This window comes from Daphnia magna, linkage group LG8 (assembly GCF_020631705.1).
Source record: "Daphnia magna isolate NIES linkage group LG8, ASM2063170v1.1, whole genome shotgun sequence".
Classification (NCBI taxonomy): Eukaryota; Metazoa; Arthropoda; class Branchiopoda; order Diplostraca; family Daphniidae; genus Daphnia; species Daphnia magna.
Genome location: NC_059189.1, coordinates 5,618,807 through 5,641,908, shown reverse-complemented (window position 1 = coordinate 5,641,908; position 23,102 = coordinate 5,618,807). Strand labels below are relative to the sequence as shown.

The 23,102-nt window shown below is 40.8% G+C and overlaps 1 protein-coding gene across 1 annotated transcript; it reads right to left on the bottom strand.

Moving 5' to 3' along the window:
- Window positions 1-17,338: 17,338 nt before the first annotated feature.
- Window positions 17,339-19,828, bottom strand: LOC116928409 (fork head domain transcription factor slp2). The gene has a single exon (XM_032935494.2). The coding sequence runs from the start codon at window positions 19,417-19,419 to the stop codon at window positions 18,490-18,492; it is 930 nt and encodes a 309-aa protein (XP_032791385.2). The 5' UTR covers window positions 19,420-19,828; the 3' UTR covers window positions 17,339-18,489.
- Window positions 19,829-23,102: the final 3,274 nt, after the last annotated feature.

Here is a 23,102-nt window from a genome sequence, read left to right as displayed (position 1 = left end):
AGAGAGAAATGCAAAAGATGAGCTGCTGTTGACATTTAAAAAAGAAAACATTCCGAAACGTGGTGTGTGTGACGTGCGGCTAAGTTTGCGTTAGAGAAACATTTCATTAGTTGATGAGATGTAGTGTTAAGGGCTTCACACTCAAAATGAAAGGGCCTCAATTTCCACGGTTGGCATCACGGTGCTTTTGATTCAGCTAAAGAGGCGCAAGAACGCACGCCGGATAACAGAGAAAGAGAGGGAGAGAGGTGGGGAAAGGAAAAAATGAAGCCGTGGATGATTGAGGTTCGCAGACGAGTTTCGGCTCTCTCTCTCTCTCTGTTATACACGTATTTATATATAAAAGAGGACGATGTATATATAAATATATGTATCTGTCGGCGATGCGTGGTACCCCCGCGGAGTGCACCTGGATGTGAATAACACAGCAAGGAAGGAGAAGAAGAAGACGGGGGGAGGGGGGCTAAAAGGGGCAGGAGTGCAGGAACAAACGAGACATCATTTGCCGAGCGGCATTTTGTATTTTTTTATTTTCTACGGCTCTTCTTTTTTTTTTTTTTTTTCCACCGTCTTTCTCGCTTCATTCTTGCACTATTTTCTTGCTTGCCCATTCGTTTCTTTCTTTCTCTCTTGCAGTTGAGCATAGAGGTGTGTGAATGTGTGGTCGGCGCGCAAACACATGCACAAGAGAACTAGAGAGAGAGAGAGCCAATGGCCGCGATGGCCATCCATCAGCCGGCCGATTGCGGCGTGACAAAACCGATCCGAAGAGAGCCCCATGCTGCGTGCCGCCCAATAGATACAACTCTATATCACGCCAGCATCGATGATGATGGCTCTCTTTCTCTCTCTCTCTGGCTCCGCTTCGTTTCTCACCCGGACGTCTCAATCAACAACATCACACACACACACGTACACACAGAGGGGAAAGAAACGAAGGGTTAATCGACACACAGGTTTTCACGGTTGAAAAGGCATTTTTTCTCAAAAGGTTCTTCTTTTTTTTTTAGATATAAGAAAGAAAGAAAAAAAGCCATTGAATGTGTTGTGTTTTTTTCTGTCTTCTTTTTATTCGATCCGTGTGTGTATGGCGAATTCTTTGTGGATCTTTCTTTTTTTTTTTTGTAATATGTGACCCGTGTTTGATGGATGATCCAAGTCATATTGCCATTTATTGTTTGGTTGTTTTTGTGTGTGTGTTGCGCGTGTTGTTGTTTTTTGTTATAGACGAAAGGAAGGCCTTGATGCGCATCGCTGGATGTGATACGGAACACGCACAATTGGCGAATTGGCCCCCTTTTTTTTCTTATTTTCCTATTGTATGTGCACGTGGATTCGCTGATTGGGGGAGACATGAAAAAGATGTGGGAACTTCCATTTCGATATTTGCGGTTGGATGTAGTCACTCCCGCGGGCGTTGATATCGCCAAACAACAGCTCAGTCACCGTCGGTTCCACCATTCACACGAAGAGGGATAACAACAATAAGGAAGAAGAAGAAAAAATAAAGGGAAATCTCCTTTGATTGATGAGTTGAGTGCAGAGGATTAAAAAAAATAATAATAATAACACACACTAATTGAGCTGCGATCAACACAATCGATTATCGACGCAAGGAGCAAATGGCACAGTCGAAATATCCAGATGGTCAGGTTTATGTTTTTTTTTTTTGTTTTTTTTTGTTTTTTTGTTTTTTTTGTTTTTTTAAATATATACTTGCCCTTCTCTATCGTGTTTCATCCAATTTTTTCGTTGAATTTATTTGACTTGTTCTGCTCTCATATTTTTATTTGTCTCTCTGTCGGTTGGATGTTTATCTATTTCTCACCTGATATTCGCCATGTTTTTTTGTTGTCTTTTCCATTTTCGTTTATTTTTATTTTATTTTATTTATTTATTTATTTTTTATTTGTGTTTCGTAATCGCGGCCTCGTGCTTTCTCAGCTACAAGACAAATATAAAGACACTTGTTGAGTTTGTGTTCGTACAATAGCCGGAGAAATCAAAATCAAAATCCGGTTTCTGTTTGGCGGAGATTGTGGACTGACGTGACTCGTATCGCCAAATTGAGAATTTCAATCCGAAACACCACACATGTTGTTTTCTTCCCTTTTTTTTTGGTTTTGTTTGTCTTTATATTATTTCAATCTTGTTTTTCTCCCCCCCCCTTTTTTTGTGTGTGTGTGTGTGTTTTCCCTCCTCTCTCGGTTATATACCCATATCTCTTTCCTAAATAGATTACATATTCGGATTTGGGAGTGACAAACAGCCGCGACTTGTTGTCATTGTTGTTGGCTTGTTTCAGTCCGTGTGCGCCAGCAATGTGTACAGAGAAGCTGTCAATCAAAAGAACTAACTTGCCGGATTCCTTTGATTTTTTTTTCTTTCTTTCTATCGAGAAACGCGAACGAAACCCCCCCAACTATGGTAATAGAGAGAGAGAGAGAGGTATACATATATGATCTATTATAACGAAGGTGACGCGCTGTAGGAGGTCTCTCCGAGCAGCAAAAGATCTTTATCATCAAGACTCTTTTTGCCCCGAATCGAACCTTTAGTTTTTGTTTTTTTTTATTTCTTGTTCTTTTGACTTGTTATTTTGATTTCGGCTATTTTCTTTCCTCTTAGTTCTTTTATTTCCCTTTTTTTTTTTTTTCTTTTTCTTCTTAGAAAGACCATAACGGACGTAAGGGCGATTTCTATATTCTGACGTCTGACTTTTTTTTTTTTTTTTAGGCTTTTTTTTTCACATATTTTGTTTGCGGTTCAAGACTATAGCACGCCATCAAAAAAAAAAAGTATGAACAAACGTCAAACATCAAGAGCCCCCTCTTCAGTCCTACTTTCCCAATCTATTGGTCGTTTTTCTCTTCTCTCTTTCTCCACACACGTCAATCTTTGAAAATGTACACAAAAACAAGCGCGAGCGCGCGTGGAAAACCATCTCAACAATGTCAACTTGTCCGAAGAGCCGGAGATTCCTCAGACCACACAGCGGAGGAGAGAAAGAAAACCCATCGCACGGCCTTGATTTTGGCCGCATCAAAAAATTGTAAAAAACAACATTGAAAAAAAACAAACAAAAGAGAGAAAAAAAAAAAAGAAAGCGGAATATAGTCGGAGAGACACGCGCAAAATGATATCGAACGGGTTGAAATAGATTGGAAATGAGACAAACGTGGATTGATGTTTACGTGGAAAAAAGAAAACGTTGTCGTAATAAGTGCAAATTTTAAAGATGATGTAGTTGCAAGATAAGCACGAAACAAAGAAATTGTTTTCTCTTGGAACTTTTCGATTCGATTTCTAAGAGAAATCGAACGCATCGCTAATCCGATTTTTTTTGTGGCTTAGTTGACAGCACGTATACCATGACGTACGTATAGAAATGAATATACGCTGCTCTGTGTAAAGTGCTCGTTGATTTTTTATGGCTCCTCAACTATATAGGCAGTCACACCCTCCCCCTCTCTTTAAACTGAGGCTCGTAAAAAATGATGAGTAAAGTAAAGCGCAATATCCTTTTTCTTTTTGTTCCTTCCGGACTGCTGCAATCGCTCACCATTTGTTTTTTGTTTTTTTTTTGTTTGGGTGGGTTCCAATTTTCAGTTTTACAGTGGGGTTTTTTTAAAGACCAGAATAAAAGAAAAAGGAAAAAGGGCAGCACCGTAAGATTGGGCTTTAACAAACACAAAAGAAGCTGTTGGTTGTAAACGGAAAGACGGAAGAAATAAAATATAAGTTGATTGGCCAGTAGTTTTTTTTTTGAAGTATAACAACGATGTGTTGCACCAATTCAGCTCGGATATGCAGGTCTGTGGACCTTCTCGAACCCCATCTAAAGAGGTCCAGGCCTATAGTGTAATGGATGTATCGAATAGCATTGAACTTGTTTAGTCGTGTGGACGTTGAACTCTGACAGATCAATTTGAGTTGAATCCCTTTCAATGTGTTTAATTCTTTGCTATTAAACTGCGTTCAAAGTGTTGTTCTCTTTGTTGTTTTTGTCGCCACAAATGTAGACACATTAGGCCTATGCGGCCATGGAACATGATGTGAAAAAAAGCGAGAAATGAATTCATACGTTGATGATTTTAAGAAAATAAATAATAGAATGGATATAGAGATCGATGTGCCAAACACTATATCGGCCCTGTTTGTGCAGGCATTTCCGGGGCGGCAACGGAACCGATTATCGTTGTTTGGCTATATATGTATATGGGTTGAAGATATAAAAGAAAAAAAGGACTGATTCGAGGGTCCCTCTTTTCTTTTTATTCCCTTCGTATGTGCCCGTATTTTAGGCCTATTCTCTAAGGTATAGCCACACACACACACACAAAAATGGATCTATATTTCCGAGGTTAATGGCGGCTGATGGAAGAGGATTCAAAAATGAAAAGAGAAAAAAGCCATCATGCACGAAATGAAAAGGGTTTCGGTGCTGCAGAAATGAGAGTACAGCCGGAGTGAGACCTCCACCGACGTTTTTCGAGCCAACAAAAAACTCAATGTATATCTAATTTTCCCATGAGCGGTGTGACAAATCCATCTGGTGGGGGGGGGGATTCTCTCATCTGCATTTGCTTTCGGTCATAGGCTTTTTTCCGAACCCCTTATTGGTGACACCAAGTGGACCCGCTAGTTTGAGGCTCCGTTTCTATATAAACACAAGGCAATCCATCGTATAGAGGCACTTTAACACAGACGTGAAACGCGTATACAGATATCGTGTCAATAAATACACGATTGGGCACGGCTATATCTGGATGTAGTATACCGTAATACAAACTGTACATACAGACATTGAAAAGGGCTGTAAGAAAAAGAGGATTGACCTGTTGGACCCTATAGGACTTTTCAAGGGGAAAAAGTATATACAAAGCAAAGAAAGAAAAGGGTCGTCGCTAATGAAGCTGCTAGGCTGGAACGACATATCCAATGCACCTTTTTTTTTTTGAAATTTTTAAACGAAGAAATTGACAAAAAAATAAGAGAGGAAAAGCTCCACCTCTTTGAGTGAAATAAAGGAAGAAGAAGGGGAAACAAAAAAATAAAATGAAAAGTAGGAGGAAACAAATGAAGACCATCAGCACCTATACCTTTCTTGGTTCTATTTCCTTTGTATTTTTTTTGTATTTTTTTTGTGTGTGTGTGTCTGTTCCGTGTGTGACGAAGACTCCGCCTACCAGGACAAGTTAATTCCGCGCGGGGTTCTCGTTTTCATTTTTATTTATTTTTTTTTTAGGTTATTTCCCTTCAAGTTAAAGCTAATCACCAGCCGGCTGTTGGTCAACAATAGACAGTCAATTGTCTGTCACGGTCAATAATGACCACCCATCTTCTTGTTCACTATATAGCACAGGCAGTTCGATATGGACATCAGTCGTTGGCCGGGTATTAAAAAAAAAAAAAGATTTGAAATAAAACTAAATAAAAGAAAAGAAAAATGTGGACCGAAAAAAAAAGGGCGGGCACGGGCGGGTTTACCTTCTTTAACACCAATAAAACGATACTGCTATAGGCCTCTCTACGTATACCAACTAATATATAACACAAAATAAAGATCTATTTTTACTTACAAAAAATCAATAAATTAAATTATAAGATGACCCAATGGGGGCCTGTACAGTCAACGGTCATCATGTGAAGGGATACGCGTTGACGTGTCTTAGATATACTATTTTCATAGCGGCCCTTCTGGCAGCCGCCCGTTGTGAATGCATAATTGACCGGGGGGTTTTGAAGGGAAAAAAATAGATACACCCGGGGTGTGTGCGTGTGTGTGTGTAACGCAGCAAGAAGTCGATGCGACACCTCTACAGATGTAGGAAGGAATTAGTCGAAGAAGAAAAATGCCGACTTCGTTTTTCTTTTCTTTTTTTTTTTTTTAAAGAAGAGTTTTAGAGAAGAATGAAAGGTAACATCTAAAGAATAGAAAAAAAAAAGTGGGTCCCACGGTCGGTAACTGCCGCCAAACGTGAAGCTGCGAGTCAAAGAAAATGACAGCACATGCTCTTCTGCCCAGGTGAGAAAAAAATTAAATAAGAAAAACGTCCCTTTAAAAAGATGGTTGGAATATAAGAGACGGACGCGGGATACAAATAGAGACGTGCAACGAAAATTTCAGAAAAAAAAAAATCATAATAATAACAAGAAAAAAAAAAGAAGTGACAAACTTTGTTCCTCTTCTTTTCAATGTCCTCGTAAAAGAGCTTATCGGGTTGACGGAACCAGTCGCCCACTGTTCGGGAAACAGTGGACAAACATATTCAACTGATGTTTCTTTTGGGGGGGACTCGTGGCTAGAGAGCAGAGATAAGCTGCAAGAAAAGAACGAAACGTCATTTGTGAGAGCTATATATATAAAAAAGAAAACGAGGGGTGAGCTATTGTTACCTGTATAACATTGAAACGTTATCTTCTTGCATGTCCCTCTTTTCTTTCTCTTTTTGTCGTTTTTATTTTCACCTTGTTGTACGTTGTTCTGCGTCACAACTATATAGTCTGCTAGTTTTGAAGTCATCGGCAGGACCGAGGGTCGTCAGTGTCCGGCAATTGTTAAGGGGGCGAGCTGCTGGTCGTTGTGCGCGCGCCATCATAAGATGGAAATGTAATAAGAATATGAAGGACTCCAATATACGTATGTGTATTTGAGCCATTTTACACAGGCCTTTTGTACAGATAAAGGAGATGGCAAACGTCTTGTTAGGCCTACCTGCTCCGTGCTATTGAAAAGGAAACGATTGAGCCATCGATCGACATGTTTATGACTAGTCGAAGTGAGACGACGAGCACAGAAACAAAGTCTAAATGGTAAGAAATAAAAGTCTGAAGAAGAAACCACTCAGAGGGGGGTGCTGGCCAAGGCTGAGGCCAAAGAGAAAATGGTACAGACTGCTGCTCTACACTTGTCCATCATAAAGTATATACATATATATAGATGCCATTAACCATTTTCACTGGTTATTTTAAATTTCCTTTAGTGTGTTGTCCAGTTTTTTTCATTCACAATGTTTTGGATGATCATAAAAGTTGATGATCTTCTTTTCAGGAGGGGCTTCTGATGGCACTAGCCCCATCATCAGCACACGCACACAGAAGCGAAGAGCAATCCCTTGGCATTTCCTGCCTGTCCATCGACCTCCCCTCGACTCCAAATCTCTCGAAATGGACGAGTTAGAAAGAAAATAAAAACAATCCACATTTTGGGGGTTGAAACATGTCGTGTTTTATGTTGGGCCGTGTTAGAGCCCCCCGTATAAAATAGGAAAAGCCAAGAAAAGGTGGAAACAATGTGGCGTGTACTACAGGGGTGTCAGCCCACCGTTTGTTTAGTCTTTTCCATATTTATTTATTTGAATTTTTGTTTTTTCAATTTTATTATTGCACTTTTAAGATATGCTAGTGCAATAAAATGCCACCCTCCGATCTCTGCTGTAGGTGTAGGATCGAGATAATGCGAGCAGCCACGATCTGAACCATTTTTTTTTTCTTAAAAACGATCATCATCCGTCATCATAAAAAAAAAGGGCCTTTGAAATTTCGGATGATGCACACAATGTTTCTAGGCCTAAATGTACACAGGTGTGTGTGGCCCCTCCGGTGTGGATAGACACATCCATCCGTCTGCCTATATCAAAGGAGGATTATAAAAAAAAAAAAAAAATGTTGGCAAGTGTGAGTGAAGAATGTTGGGAATGTGATACGTCGATCGATTGGATCAGTTGGAAGGGAGGAAGAAGCTTCGATCTACAGGATTTATTTTTAACTTTAAACCGGTGATCCCTGCAAGTGGAATCCATCACGAATCCATTACCGGCCATCGGTTTCTCAACGGCTGATCGGCTATCTATCCATCATCTTCATTCCTTTCCATTTGTTCATCGATCGATAGAAATGATTAAGACCTCAAATATCCATTTTTTTTGTTTTCTTTCCTCTTTTTGCATTCCGTGCAGTTTCTTTCTCTTTTAAATTAAAAAAATGTATATATTTTGATTTAAATGTGGATATAGTTGAACCGTTAGCTGAGTACTACGTTCTTCCTTGCCATGTCATCACCTCGGATTGAATGTGGCGCAACAACAAAAAGCGACGTCTATATATGTTCTGACATCGCAAAGAAAGGGACCTCGTGACGTATATTTCTCTTTGATGTAGTCGCTTTCAAATGTTGGTGCACTCCCCGTGTCGGGCGCCGACACTCGATCGGTGGGCGGGACCGGTGCTTATCAATTAACACGTTCCCAACTTCAAAAAAAAGAAAACATTTGACTGTGTGTATCAAATAGAATGAGAGAAGGAGAGGCTATAGATGGATAGAGTCTATATTTTTATTTATACAATGCTTCGATTTGAAATGAGAAATATAGTGGCCGTGCGGCTATTGGTGTTGGCAGCGTTCGTGAATCCATGAATATTTGATGAGAGCCGGGTTGTACATTCTTCCTACTGGCTCTGCGCCTTCTCTGATGGCCGTAGCGAGATGTTTTCATCGAGTCGTCCGACGTCTCTCTTTTCTTTGACATCCTTTCTGTTCTCGATTCTTCTTCCTTTTTCTTTCTGACTTTGAATAAGAACAGACGAAAAATAAAAAGGAGGCGGAGATTTAAGAGGCAGAATTAAAAAAAAAAAAGTGTTAAGAATTTGTTTAAAAAAAATAAATAAAAAATGAAGGTGAAAGAGAGAGATATCTCTTACGATGTTCCGACATGTCGCCCTTTCGGGACTCGCCCCTTTTTGCATGGCGGTGTTTTGTGTGTTCGTGCGTCTCTATTGCCGCGCTTACGGCCGCGACACGCTTTAGACACACATATGCATACATCGGGTCGTTATTTACGACGTGCAGCCATTCCTTTTGAAAAGTGGGAGGAGCGATGTGGAGGTGAAAAAAAAAAAGAAATGGGAAAACTCGACGAATGAATTGACTCTCGCCGCAAGAGTTCATATTTTATCAAATTGCTGTGACGTGAAACATTCCTCTGCCACGGGGCCACTCTATTGCTCGCCATTCTTTCATCCCCTACCCGACTTTCACACACACACACACATGGACACATAGACAATAAGGTGTGTGTAAAACATCCTAAAAGGACTGGGCCCGGATTGCTCGGGCATCGCTTGCATATTTCTTTTCACTTGTATATGTCTGTGTGTGTATTGGTGGTGGGGGGATAGAATGTGACGTAAGAGACTTACCGCCGCCATGCTGCCGAAAAAAAAAAAAAAGGATGACAGGTTGAGAGATGAAAATAAAAAAAACCCTACAATTAAGTCGGCGAGTCTTATAGTCGGAGTGTCGGTAGCATTTCGTTGTATAGATTGGCGGCATTCAACCGCTTACCTTATGTGTGTATACCTATAACACACAATGTAGATTTTGGGAATTCTTTTTTATATTTTATTTTTTAAAATTTAAGGTCATAGAAGAGGAGAAGGGAAATCCAATAGATGACGAGGTGATGATGGCCGCCTCCAGTGTGTTCATTAAAGCCGGTGACCAAGCAGCCAAGTTCATTCTGTTTCGGCCTATTGTTGAATACGAACCGCAGATGCTGGCAGTATTTGTATGGGGAAAAAAAGAGAGAGAAAATGGATATAAAGGCCTATAGAGTAAGGAACAAGGCCAACAACAAACTCGAAATTGTTCGTCTATTTAATTGGGTAGACCGCAGGAGCGGCCGCGTTTTGATGCAAATGTGTCACGATGAAACAGACGGCCAGTTGCGCACGTCACGATGCACATCGCTACAAATACCGACCAATTGTAAAAAATACCTGATATGAAAAATAACAAAATGGAATGGGAGGGGGGTCGATGGATGGAGGGGAACAAAAAATAAAATATCAAAATAAAAATGGAAGGTGTTGAATGTTGTTCCGTGTAGCCCCACGGACTGGCAATTGAGCAACACAAAAGAGTCGCACGGGCAGTGCAGAGACTTGATGACAAATGGCAGCAAAAGTCAGCGGCCACGAAAAATTACTGGAACACTTTTTTTTTCTTTTCTTATTCTTATCGTCTCAATAAAAAAAAAAAAAAAGGAGCGGAGGGGAGAAAGAAAGAAAAAAATGGAGAACGGCGCGTACGGTCAAAAGAAAGAAATGCATTCACAGATTTATTTTTTATTTTTTTTTTTTAGTTGTTCTTCTTCTTTCTTTCTTTTTCGTGTTCAAAACATCAGGTAGAACCGGCCAACAAAACCACCCTTCAAGCGCCTTGATAAAGACGTGCAACACCACGGCTAATTAATATAGCCGACAATCTGATATGGTCTCCAATTATATGGAAGTCGGGGTGGCGATTGTATCGAAACTGTTGGGGCCTGAGAAATATAGAAGACGCGATATGTATAAACGATAGTGGAAGAAAAGAAAGAAAAAAACAAAACAAAACAGGTGAGAGAAAACATTCCCTCTTCTTGTGTATAGACTTGTGGCACGTCCATTAATAGCTGTCATCCCTGTTGAGATCGAATGAAGAAAAAAAAAAAAGAAAGACACACTTGTTAAGGTGTGTTCATCTTTCCATCGCCGAACATACAAAGGGAAACAACCTCACACCGGTAAAACAGATACACATTTATTTATTATTATTTTTTTTTTAATTTTATATAACATCACAGATGAGCTGGTTTGATTAAAAACGATATGTGTTTTTTTTTTGTGGGGGGAGGCTATATAACTATGCCATGCCAAAAGTTTCCTTTTGTGGACTTGTAATTCTTTTTTAAAAAAATATTTTTTCTGATGGCCAGGAGAAAAGAAAGAACAAATTTTATATATGTACTGTATATATAAGGCGATGATCGCGATAAGCGCAGTCACGGCTATACAAGGTTGTTTAACCAACATCTGGGCTCCGGCGACATGGTGTAGAAACTTGCACAATAGCTGGAACGCACACACACACACACACAAATAAAATAAAATAAAATAAAATAAAATAAATAAAAAAAAACAAAACAAGAAGAAGAAAGACGTGCGTATAGTAAATAGGTGTGTGACTTTTTTTTTTTTTTTTAAATAAAAAAGGTGACAAGCAAAGAGAGAGAGAGAGAGGAGCTAAAAAAGCCGGCGTGCACTCTTTTATTTTCTTGTATTTATTTATTTATTATTATTATTATTATTATATATATTTTCTCTCTTTCTCTCTTTCTCTCTCTCATCATCTGGCGTTCCACACCTCACGCTGCGTTGATGGCGGAAATGTGGCTGTCTCCGTGCGGATTATACGACTCTGTGGTCCCATGCTGTGAAACGCTTCTCTGTTATATCTCGTATATACAAAATGTAACCAACGTCACCTGGTCCCACATCCCTCCCCACCCCCCCCTCACTTCTCCTTGTATCTCCCCCTTTTTTTTCTTTTCTTCGTTTCTGTTTCTTTTTCTTTTATTTCCAACTTTTTTTTGTTTTTATTTTATTGCTCATTGCGATCTAATTGACTCTCTTCCGTCACCCAACCTAAAGCCGAGGGGTTTTGTATACCAAAGCTTACACACACACACACACACACACGAAAAAAAGGGGTTTCTTTCTAGGTAACTACGAACGATTCCAGCAAAGTCCAACTCTTTTTTTTTCCTTTTTTTTAATTTAGGCCTTTGCGTTGTATCGCAGGAATTTTTAAAAAATGGAGTGAGAATTTTGTTCTTCTTTTTTTTTTTTTTCGGAAAGAAATGCAAAGGGATATCGGCGCTATAGATTTTCAAAATTCTTCTTCTAAGTAGTATATATATTGCAAATACGTTCGGGATTGTATATGGGGGATTATCCATATTAGCCATCTATACTTTGTGTCAAATGTTTTTTTTTTTGTCTAGTCTTGTTGATTGGCGGTGACCTTTTGGACTAGCGGATTTACCTGATTTTTTGTCCTTTTCTTTTTTGAATATTTTAAGTCGACACCTTCGGATTTGCAAACGGAAATATACATACATACAACGTACACAATCCAAAACGATTCGCGGCACCGGAGGTAAAGGATATATTTAAGCTGAAAGTAGGTGAGAGAATGACAAGTAAAAAAAAATAAATAAATAAAATAAAAATAGAGGAAAAAGAAAAGCGTATTAAATGCGCACAGCAGTGGCATATACCATGCGGAGCAAAACAAGAAACAACAGTGTGTGGTGTTGATTAAAAGAAGACCGTCCTTCCGGTCTGGAGATTTTCTTTTTTTCTCCTTGACATCCTCCCCCCACTGACATTCTTCTCTTTCACACCTTCTCCCTCCATTTGGACTTGATCATCTTATTTTTGGTTTTTGTTTTTGATTTATTTTTTTGAAGGTGTCAAAGCGGATCGAATGAATGAGGATTGACGATATGCTCCGGCGGATGATTTGAGAACTTGGCCCGTTTTTTTTGTGTCCCCCCTTTTGGACATTGCAACACACATTGAACATATATAGACGTAGAGTGTGTGTTTATGTATATATATACATAAGCTGGATATTAAGGTAGACGTCGGTGTTGTTGGCCGGCAACTGTTTCAATTGGCCGCGCTCGTTGGCCGTCTGCAAAATAATAGGACAGCCGTATTTATGAGGCGATGATTATGATGATTCTTTTTTTTTTTCTATTCGTCGGCCGTCATCACGCGGCCGCGCCATTGTCCATAGGCATTCCGTATACAGCCCTATGGCCTTCTTCTTATTTATTTTCATTTGTTTTTGTTTCTTTCGTTGCGCCTGTTTGGATACAAATGTTACCTTCCGGCCTAACACGTCGGACTGGAACGAGCGCAGTACACAATCGATGTCTGTTTTGCTGATTTGCAGCCAACAGCATCACCTTGTCAAGTGCATTTCATCCATTTTCTTTTCCAACGTATAGCCTAGACAATTAGACATCAAGTAACTAGCCCCTTTTCTCCATCCCCAAATGACTTCAATTCATTTTTCCCCTTCTGCAGTTCTTCAGCTGTTGAGAACGGAGGACCTTTTTTTTATATTTTCATTCTTATGATTTTTCTTGTGTTTTAATTCCCTGCTAGTTCGTTTTATTATTATCGGAGGACGGAGGGAACGTACATCGTGAAAAAAAAAAAAGCCCTGCAGAGAAATCAAAACGCAACAGGACGTCTTCTGTGTGCTCTCCGCTGGCAATAAGCGAGCAGCAAAACACGCCAACCAACCAACACCTTGCACCTCTCACACCCGCAGCATACAACATACACACACACACGTATATATGAGATATGTAATCATCATGATAACAACCGCACCGGGGCAACGTGGATCAAATATGATCTTTTTTTTTTAAGTTTTTCTTCTTCTTAGGGTCCTGTCCTCTTCAACAATGAAGAATAAGAAGGGGGGGAATAGGAAGGTGGTGGGGGGACCAATGAAAGAGAAGAAACATTCCAAACGAATACAGAGAGGGGGGAGAGAAAAAAACAAAATGTCCGTATGTTCTTCGGTATATTTGCCGCGCCGACTCTTTACTATACAAACTACCGCTGCTGACTCTCCCTCTGTGTGTGTGTATGTGTGTGTGTAGCTTTGGTGCTGGCGTGGTCTTCGAGCGTATAGCCCAAGCCGCCACCGCCGCCACTAATAACCCGACTGTTCCAGACTGCGTGGCACCCCCAACGGGCCTCCTAGGGTTTTTCTTCCTCACACACACATCGACGACCCGTTTCTTTTTTTTCTTTATAATTCCGTTTCATTTCATTTCATTCTTTCTTTTCGTGTGGTGTCCTTTTTTTTTTTCTCTCTTTCTTTCTGTTTCTTCATGTTATTTATTTTTTATTTCATTCCCTTTTTTTTTTTGTTTCCCGTTTTTTTTTTTTTTATGATTTCGTTCCCCTCCCCCTCTTCTCACCTGTGCGACTAAGAATGGAGGGGGGAAGGGAAAAACATCTTCCACGCTCGATACTGGAACGACGTACAGGAATCTTATTTTTATTTTTTTTCCCAACAGTTTTTTTTAGGGGGGGGGTTAGATTCCACATTGATGCGTTTGTTGTTTCATGGCCAGTAGCAAGACAATAGCCACGTACGAAAATGAAATAGAAAAAAAATTATAATAATAATAAAACTTAAACGTCCATCTGATCTTTTGTATGGGACTTTGTTGTTTTGGGAGAGGCTCTTGTGACATTCTTGTGTATAGTTGTGTAGCCTCGTCGACTAATTGGCCGAGAATGAAACCGGAGGAACCGGACTCCCCCCCCTCCAAAAAAAAAAAAATTACTGGAACATTTTGTTTTGTTTTGTTTTAAAAAGCTGCCCAGTTGAGTGACGGTCTAGTGTCGTCTCTTGGACTCCACCTCTACGGCCTTTTTCAATTTGAATTTTTTATTTCTCCTGAATGTGATCACCTCTTTTGTCTCTGTCTGCAACACGTTAGCTGTGAAACATGTGAAGTCGTTGTTTGGTTTTTATGCGTTTGACAACAACAGACACAAGCCAAAGGAAATCTATACAACTCAAATAATAAATAGACCTTCCCAATCAGGAAGCTTTTGAAGACTTGTTTATATAGTTCCATATGACCATAGCCTGAGCTATATTGTCATACATACTTTTATGTATACTTTGTTATACATCACGCATCCCCCAAAAAAAAAAAAACTTCATTTCTTATAGGATGCAATTCGTTTTCTTTATAGTTCCTCTTGGTGGACGCGTTTGTGCAATGAATTAGTTGGCCGAGTATATATACACGGGCAGAGAAGGGCGAGAGTATAAGCGCCGTCCGAATCCAAATGTGGTTACATTCCTTGAAAAATGTTCTTCGGGCTTTTTCTTGTTGTTTTATTTGTCCCTTTTTTTTTGTTGTTTTTGTTTCATGGATGGAGTATCCATTGAGAATTTACGGCAACATGGCAATGAGTATGGTCAATAACCAATTGGCGTGGAATTATTAACCGGGGGTAATAAACACAGGTAAACCAACAGACGAGTTAAAAGCTTTTTTTTTTTTGTAAAATGAAAAAACAAAAAACAAAAAAACAAGAAATGAAAAATGAAAGACGAAAAGGAAATCGCCGTTGGAGGTGGATGTCGATTGCCCGTGCTATTACGTACTTACGGCTATTTAGGTATAGCCCATAGTCCAACGTTATAGGTAGTAGAGGCCTTATCGGTTGGTGAACTGAATTGATATTTTTTATTTTGTTTTATTTTATTTTTTAAATAAAAGAACCGCGTCCGGATGGGAACGCTTCGTTATCCTCATTGCCTCTTTTTTCTTGTTTTTTTTTTTTTTTTCGTGTGTGTTTTTTGTTTTTTGTTTCAAAAGCTTTTGCCAATTGGAAGGAAATACATCAACTTCGTAATATACCATGTATACAAAAGAAATTTTTGTTTTTATGTGTGTATAGCGATGAATATAGGAATCATGTCAAGCGGACAAGAGAAAAAAGAAAAAAAAAGGGCCGCTGAGGAATTTCATTTCTTGCACAGGTGGAAAAAGAAGAAGAAAAACAAAAAAAATGGGAACGACATAAAAACGACAACAACAGCAGCAATTGGTTGATTAACAAAACTCAGCTGCGGTTCTCTCATTTGGATGATTTCCTTTTTTTTTTTCCTTTTTCTTTTCCTTTTCGGTCTTTCATTCGAAGGTTTATTATCGCAGCCGGTTGTTGTTGTTGTTGTTGCTGTCCGCCACCTCTCTTGCCTTCAGTTTGTATAGTATCATCCAAAGAAAAATAAGAAAAGGACACGACAAACAGCTGATATTTATAATTTTTTTTAAATAATAATAATAATACTCGAATCGAGGCGCAGAAGAAAAGAAAGAGAGACCCAAGCGGAGAAATCAAAATCAAAATGTTTTCTCTCTTTCTTATATACTTCATCTCTTTTTCTTTTTCCAACAAGTTGTTGTTGTTGTGTTTTTTTGTTTTTTTTCATATTTTTCCATACGCGCGTAAGAGAATGAAATGAAGAAAGAAAAGGAAAATAAAGAACTGGAAAATGAAAGAGAGGAAATATATAGAGCCTCCCCCGGTGGGAGGACGACGATGAGGGCACTTCCCTTGAAAAGAAAAGAAAAGAAAAAAAAATAAAATAAAATAATAATAATAACAAAAGAATAAAAAACCTTAAAATATATGTAAGAATTGGTATGGTGAGCGGGCCAGACAGCTTGGCACCGCGGAGTGTGTGGATTCCCGCGCCGCCCCGATGGCAAAACTTCACACACACAACAGCGGCTACATAGGCAAGAGGAGGAAGGTAAAACATTTTTTTTTTTAAAGAACAAGAAGAAGAAGAAGAGGAGAAGGAGGTGGTGTGGGGTATAGGAGAACCCCGGCCCTATACGACTCTTAACTCTCACGATGGGGCGTCTGTTGCACACTGGCCCCTTCTGTAACGTCATTAGCGTTTTTCATTAAATCTGTCGACTTGTTGCTGCCAGCCATTTTCCCTCCCGCTGCAAGCAAAGAACTGCTGCTGCTGCTGCTGGCTTTTATATATATATATATAGTACACTGGTATAAATGTGTATATAGCCAAACGCTGTATATATATATATACCCACCAGCTTATCTGTGTGCTGTGCTGTGTTGTACGTATATAATACGCATCTAGATACTCGCTCATCAGTAAAAAGGAAAAAAAAATAGGATGTGTATGTACGTTATAGTTGAGGGCTGGACGGGTTATGACGTCTACACAAAAGAGAGAGGGGCAACGCGAGAAATGGACGCACCGAGTGGCTGCCATCATCTTTCTCTCTTTGATGTCCTCTCTTTTCTTTTCTTTTAAATATTTTATTTTTTTAATTTTTTTGTGGTCTGCTTTATACACTTTTAGAGTCACTTCATCATCTGAAATTATTAGTTTTCTTTGGTTGAGATCTTCTTTTTTTTTTTGTAATTCAAGAGAGGAGAGCCTCCGGTCTTGTTCATCAACAAGGACCCCCGAGAGTAAGCCATCAAAAACTTGTATTGATGTTAGAGAGAGGAGATGTACCGGCAAAATGAATAGACGATCAACGTTGTGTAAAAGCAAACGCGTTGAAAAGTTGGTTCAATCTTCGATGATGAAGGCTTCTTCTTTTTTCTTTTTGACTGCCTATGCTATAAATTAACTCTTAATCAATGTCTTATCTCGAGAATTAAGAGGCATCTTAACACCTCATCTTTCTTTAGCTTTTTCCTTTTTTAAGTTCTCTCTTCGGCACAGCAATTAGCCTACTGTGCACGAGATTGGAAGAAGCCGCTTCTCTTTGAGACACATACACACACACAGCACAAACTAAAAATCTTAGGGAAATCATTCCATATAGTTTCAATGAACTTCTTCCAAGTAAAACCTTATTTTAGATTGAAGCGTTCAGGCTGAATTTGAATGAGAGAAACAAGAAAGAGCAGATATACTTCAACACGCTTGTAATTGATCTGAGATTGACGCGCACATTCCAATTGGTTTTGTTTGTTTCGTTTCGGGTGGGGATCTCTTTTTTCTATAGTTATAATATCGTTTATATAAATTATGTACAAGTACAGTGGCAACCGAATATGTATAGACTCTCTATATGAAATACGTACACGAGCGAAACACATTTATACTGCATACAAACAAACGAATGGATGAATATCATAGAATTACAGGAGGACACAATAAATCGATCCGCGGGAGTGAGGAATTCTTTCTTTATTTTGTTTCTTTTCATCTCGTTTTTTTTTTTGTTTTTTGTTTTTCAGACTTCGATATATAGACTTGATGGTATTTACAAAGTTGACAGGCTCGGCCCAGGCCATCATCCGGTGTGAAGGCCTCGGAACCATTGACATCAAATGTGAACTGGGTTTGCTGATGATAGGTGTCCGACGGTATGGGGGGGGAGGCATTTCAAAATTTGCCGCGTCGGTGAAAACAATTCGAAAGATGAATCAGGTTAAATTATTTAACTCGTCCTGGAGATCAACGGAGGCGAGGTTGGCGTTGAAGGAGCCAACGGCGAAGTGGAGTTGGAGCGCTGCTGTTGTTGCTGATGCGAAATGGGCGAGACGGACGACGGTAGGCCCATGCCCATCAGTCCCGTATTGAAACGAAGGTGACCGTTGCCGTAGAAATCGGCGTAGGCGGCCGCTTGTTGCAGCAACGGATGGCCTAACATCCCGAACGGAGAGGAAGCCATCGATTGAGAGGTGGGCGGCATATGCCGGATCGGCGAATCGGACGGTGAGGTGGCCGAGCCGAGCAGCCGCTCGACGGAGAAACTGTGCTGCGCTTGGTGGTGATGCGCCGGAGTCGAACCGACCATTTTATGGCCGGCCAATGGCGAACTGAATCCGCCAAGACCTGCTGGCACTTGCGACGGATGATGAGCCGACGGATGACTACCCGGATGGGCCAGCAAATTGCCGTAACCGGCCGACGCGGCGTAACCCACTGCCGTGCTGTAACGATACAAAGCAGCGGCCGAATTGCAAAGCGAAGCGGCCAGGCCGGGCCACGCGCCCGTCGGCGTTGAATAAGGATGATGAGGATGGCCTGCCGATCCCGGATGGTGCGCCGAATTAGGGGCCAGCCACCGGATGGAACCCAGCGGCGGCCATGCCGGGATGGACGGGCGGCATGCCCGGAAAGCCGGCCAAAGACGGGAAACCGAAACTGCGTTTGAAAGCGGCCAATCGCGAACGCGAAGCGGCCGTCGATCGCCTTCGCAGTTTGCCCGTCGTTCCGCCGATGAAGACGTCGTCGCTGGACGGATCGAGCATCCAGTAGTTGCCTTTGCCCGGGTCGTCGTAGTGACGAGGCACCTTGACAAAGCACTTGTTGAGCGACAAGTTGTGCCGGATCGAGTTCTGCCAGCCTTGCTTGTTATCGCGGTAGTACGGGAAGTTCTTCATGATGAATTCGTAAATGCCGTTGAGGGTGAGGCGCTTCTCGGCGCTGCTGCGGATGGCCATCATGATGAGGGCGTTGTAGGAAAAGGGCGGCTTCTCGTTCTTTTTGCTCTTTTCATCGCCCTCCTTCTTGCTGCTGGAACTCTTTGACGATTTGTTGGTGCCTTCCTCGTCACCTTCACTTTTGGCGCTCTTGTTCTTGCCGGACTTGTCCGTTTTAGCGCTGAGGTTGACCGTGCTGGACGATTCGGAAGAACAGTTGAGATCTTTGATGCTGGCCTCTTCTTCGCTCTCGTCGGAGCGCAGCGGACTGACCGCCTCCATTCCTTCCACGTCGAGATCTTGTTCCTCGTCCGTGTAGACATCGTCCACTTCGCTGTTGTCACTGTACACGTTCTCCTTCATGGCCGTCGACGAGCTGGACGAGTCCGGTCTGTGCTGCTGTTGCTGATGGCCGACGCTGTTCGTGTACTGAACGGATTCGTGGTGGTGGTGGTGGGCATGGACGGCCGTCTCGGGAAGCAGAGATAGAATGGAGAAGGGTGGCGCGCGGGCCATGGCCGGCTGTGGCAGAGACTGCGGGCCCTCCACTTTGACCATCTTGCCCGTCGACTGATTGGAATCAGAAGCCAGTTCGAGACAGTTGAAACAAAGGGCAGCGTTTTCGGCAATCGATTCGTTTTGCAATCAGTTCGAACGTCTCAAGTTTCAAACAAAACACTGTCGGTAATGATAATGATGATAGTTGCCACTTGATTGTTCGTCTTTGGTGCTTTTCAAACTCGGAAGACCAGCAACAAACAAACAAAATGATTCGCACAACGCAGTTTGACAGGCGAATGATGAATGGCTCAACTGCCAGACGAACGGACCAGGCGAAAGGTCAAAACTCGACAAACGGAAGACGACGATTTCAAAAAGAAAACAAACAAACAGAACTGATGGTGAAGACAACAACAAAAAAGAGGTCTGTCCTGATCAGCGTTAGCTAGCTGAATAATGCCCACTGCACAGATGGAGCCCGAGTTTTAATGTTTGCGCCAGAAGGCGTGTCTTCTCCCACTATCTACTGTGTCGATTCGTTTGTGTTGTTGGGTCTTGTCCCATCAACTCCCACCTCTCCTTTCTCACTCTCTCTCTGTGGATGGAGCCACTCCAACCAGAAGAGCCGGTTACCTCCCACTTGTACCTGCCAACCGACCAATAGGCTTGCCGATGAGGGCGGAGCCATCGCAATCGGACGGAAAGGGGATGTGGCCTGTCCTCGGCTTCATTATTATGTGTTTTTTTTTTCTTTTTTCGTTTGCTTTCCCACAAACAACAGAGGACACACACACACACACACACAAAAAAAAGGAGAAGGATATGGAAAAGAGGCCCCCCCCCGACGTGAAACATCTTCATACTCTTATTGTTGTTGTATATGGGTGTGTGTGTGTGGATGTACAAAAGTGTTGTGTTCAGTCTATACAGACGACGCGTTAGAAAGCTGTGTTCCAGGACACACCTCCCTCCCCTCTTTTTTTTTTCCCATCTCTTTTTTTTTTCTTTTTTTTTTCTGTGTGTGTATTTGTTGTGTGTGGCTATTTTATCCCATCCATAGTGTACACATTCATACATCCTCCACGGCTATAGGTGTACATATTGGGGTTCTCCTCTACAACATTGACAAATATTTTCTAATATTTTGAGACCAAGTTCCAACGGCATTTTCCACTTGATTTCCCAATGAGTCCTTTTTTTTTTTTTTTTTCTTTTACATTTATTTTATTTTTTTTGCGTTTTCTTTTTTAAAATAAATCCACTTCTATATCCCATCTGTGATGAATGTCTTTTCACATGAATTTTCGAGATTCGTGATTCAAGCGAAATGTCATTCAATTTTCTGTTTGAATTTGCCGCTCTGTGTCTCTCTCAGTGGCCATCAATTGGCATCGACTCAATTGCATAGCACAGCTGGAACAAACAACTAACAAACATGAAAGAGAACAAATCAAATCTAAAGAGAGAAAGAAACCCAATTGTCAGTAGAATTAACACACACAAAAAAACTTGAACCGGTTAACCGACGTTGATTGTTTTGCTTTGAAATTAAGAGGAGCCAACGGAGCCCTGAAAATCGGATTTTTCTCACATCGGCGATTTCTCACCAGTTGCCCCCCCCCCCCTTGACTTACATCACACACAATCGTTTTCTCTATACATAGATTTATTTTATATCTATACGAAGTCAAATGTAAGTTGAAGTGATCATCTCGTAGAGGAAATCATGCATCCGCTTTTGTGCGCTTACATAGACATAAGCTGCCTTATTGCCTTATACGTTGGCCGTCCTTGTATGACAAACCGCAGGCCGAATAATAACTTAAAAAAAAATAATAATAAGAATACTAGAGGGTATATACACACGTATATAAAAAGAGAAGAGGAGCATAATGGCGGAAATACATTCGTCGTCGTTTCCCCCCCTAAGGATGGACTATCCAGCAGGGGGTTTATATATACATGTCCCCGTATTTTTTATTCCAACTTTTTGTTGAATTCTCAGTTTATTTTTTTTTATTCTTGTCTATGTGCATGTTGAGGGTGCTGAAGCATGCAACCCCCCCTTTTTTTTTCTATCGTTCTTTATAACTAAATCAACGCAAAAAGTCGGATTGATAAGAATAATAGCGAGGGGCGATTATATAGAACGTTTGTTTAGTTGTGTATACATCACGCGCAGTTTAGCTTTTTAGCCAATGAAGATCTCACGTTTTTTCTTTTCGAGTTTGCCCATGTATATGTCCTTTTTTCTTCTTCCTTGCGTATAGGTATATATCTTTATTGTGTATTCGGGCTCCATAAGTCCATATAGTTTGCCCAGTAGCCGTCAATATTCGTTGTATACGAACAAGATGAATTTTTGTATATATAGAACGGTGGGGGGACGTTATGCGGCTGCCAATAGTTCAACTTTGTGTTCGCATCGTTGATTCTTTTCGATTGAAATAGTCAACCTAGTAAACTAGATTTTAAGGGAAGAAGGGGGAAGAAAAGAAGAAGAAGAAGAAGAAGAAAAAGCCGGAGAAAAGAGGTTCTCTCTTTTTGAATGGTTCTTCCAGGTCAGAAACCACGCGGCGTGTACAAACGACGTTGCATTGTCGCCCTGTACACACTGCACTGTATTTCGTGAGATTTTTTTGTTTTGTTTTGTTTTGTTCCATTCTTCGAGTTGTTCCAGTCGCGCGCACGAAGGACACAGGCAACAACAGAAGCACAAATCGGCCTATATCACTTGACTCTTGATACTATAAATGATGGGCCTTGTTGTCAATTCTTTGCAATGCAGCTCGTTGAATTGTTTGATGCCCTTTTTTTGGGGGGGGTAGGGGGTTGGGAATAAATAAAAAGAAAAAGAATTGAAAAATATAAGATCGATTTCTCTATTGGTTGGCTTCCAACTTTTGTTGCCCCCCTTTTCCGTATTACAATTCCATTCTTGTTTGCTTTATTTTTTTTTTCCCCTGGATCTCTCACTCTCTGATGCGTTCACACTCGATGTGGACAGTTTGACGCGCAGGCAATGAATGCATTTCCGTTCCTATAGCCAAAAAAATAAATAAAATCCTGGGTTTTCAAGTCGTAAACAAACGTGTAAGTGTACGATGGGCGTGATACGGTTTTTGATGTGGGGGTCGTATTCGTGTCTCTATTTGTTCAGCCAGTCAACGATATACGCAGGGAAATACACACACACAGCACACATAGATTTTTGAATAGATTAAATGGAGGGCATTTGCTGTTAACTGGACGCGCGATGTTTCAATTTCCCCCGTGTTAAATTTAGGCTTCCATTTATTTGATATGCATCAGCTGTGTCAGCTGTTTACCAACGTCCGTTACAAGAAAACATTTATTTTTTTTTTTTGGGGGGGGTTTCTTTTTCTGTGGTATAAAACGTAAGACTATCGTTTTTCAATTTCTGTTGCCCCGTTTGCCGGTGAGGTCAAACGCAGAAGAAAAAGAAAAAAGGCCAGAGACAGTGACAAGTCCAGTGAGAGAAAACGAACAGCAGCTGATTAAACGATGTGACGGAAAGTCAGAGGGGCGCGGTTTCTCCGTGTGTTTGTCTCTGTTTGAAACACGATCTAATCTTTTCTTTTTCTTTTTTTTATTTTTTGTTTTTCGATATGAGTCCGTATGCATCCATCTCTTTCTTAAACAGTGGTGGTCAACAGCCATCCCCACTAGAGGCGCTTTCCTTTTTTTATAAGGCGTGACTTCTTGTTATGTTATATTCC

Excerpts from the sequence above, each read along its gene's own strand:
- LOC116928409 (XM_032935494.2), bottom strand. The coding sequence starts at position 19,419 with ATGGTCAAAGTGGAGGGCCCGCAGTCTCTGCCACAGCCGGCCATGGCC.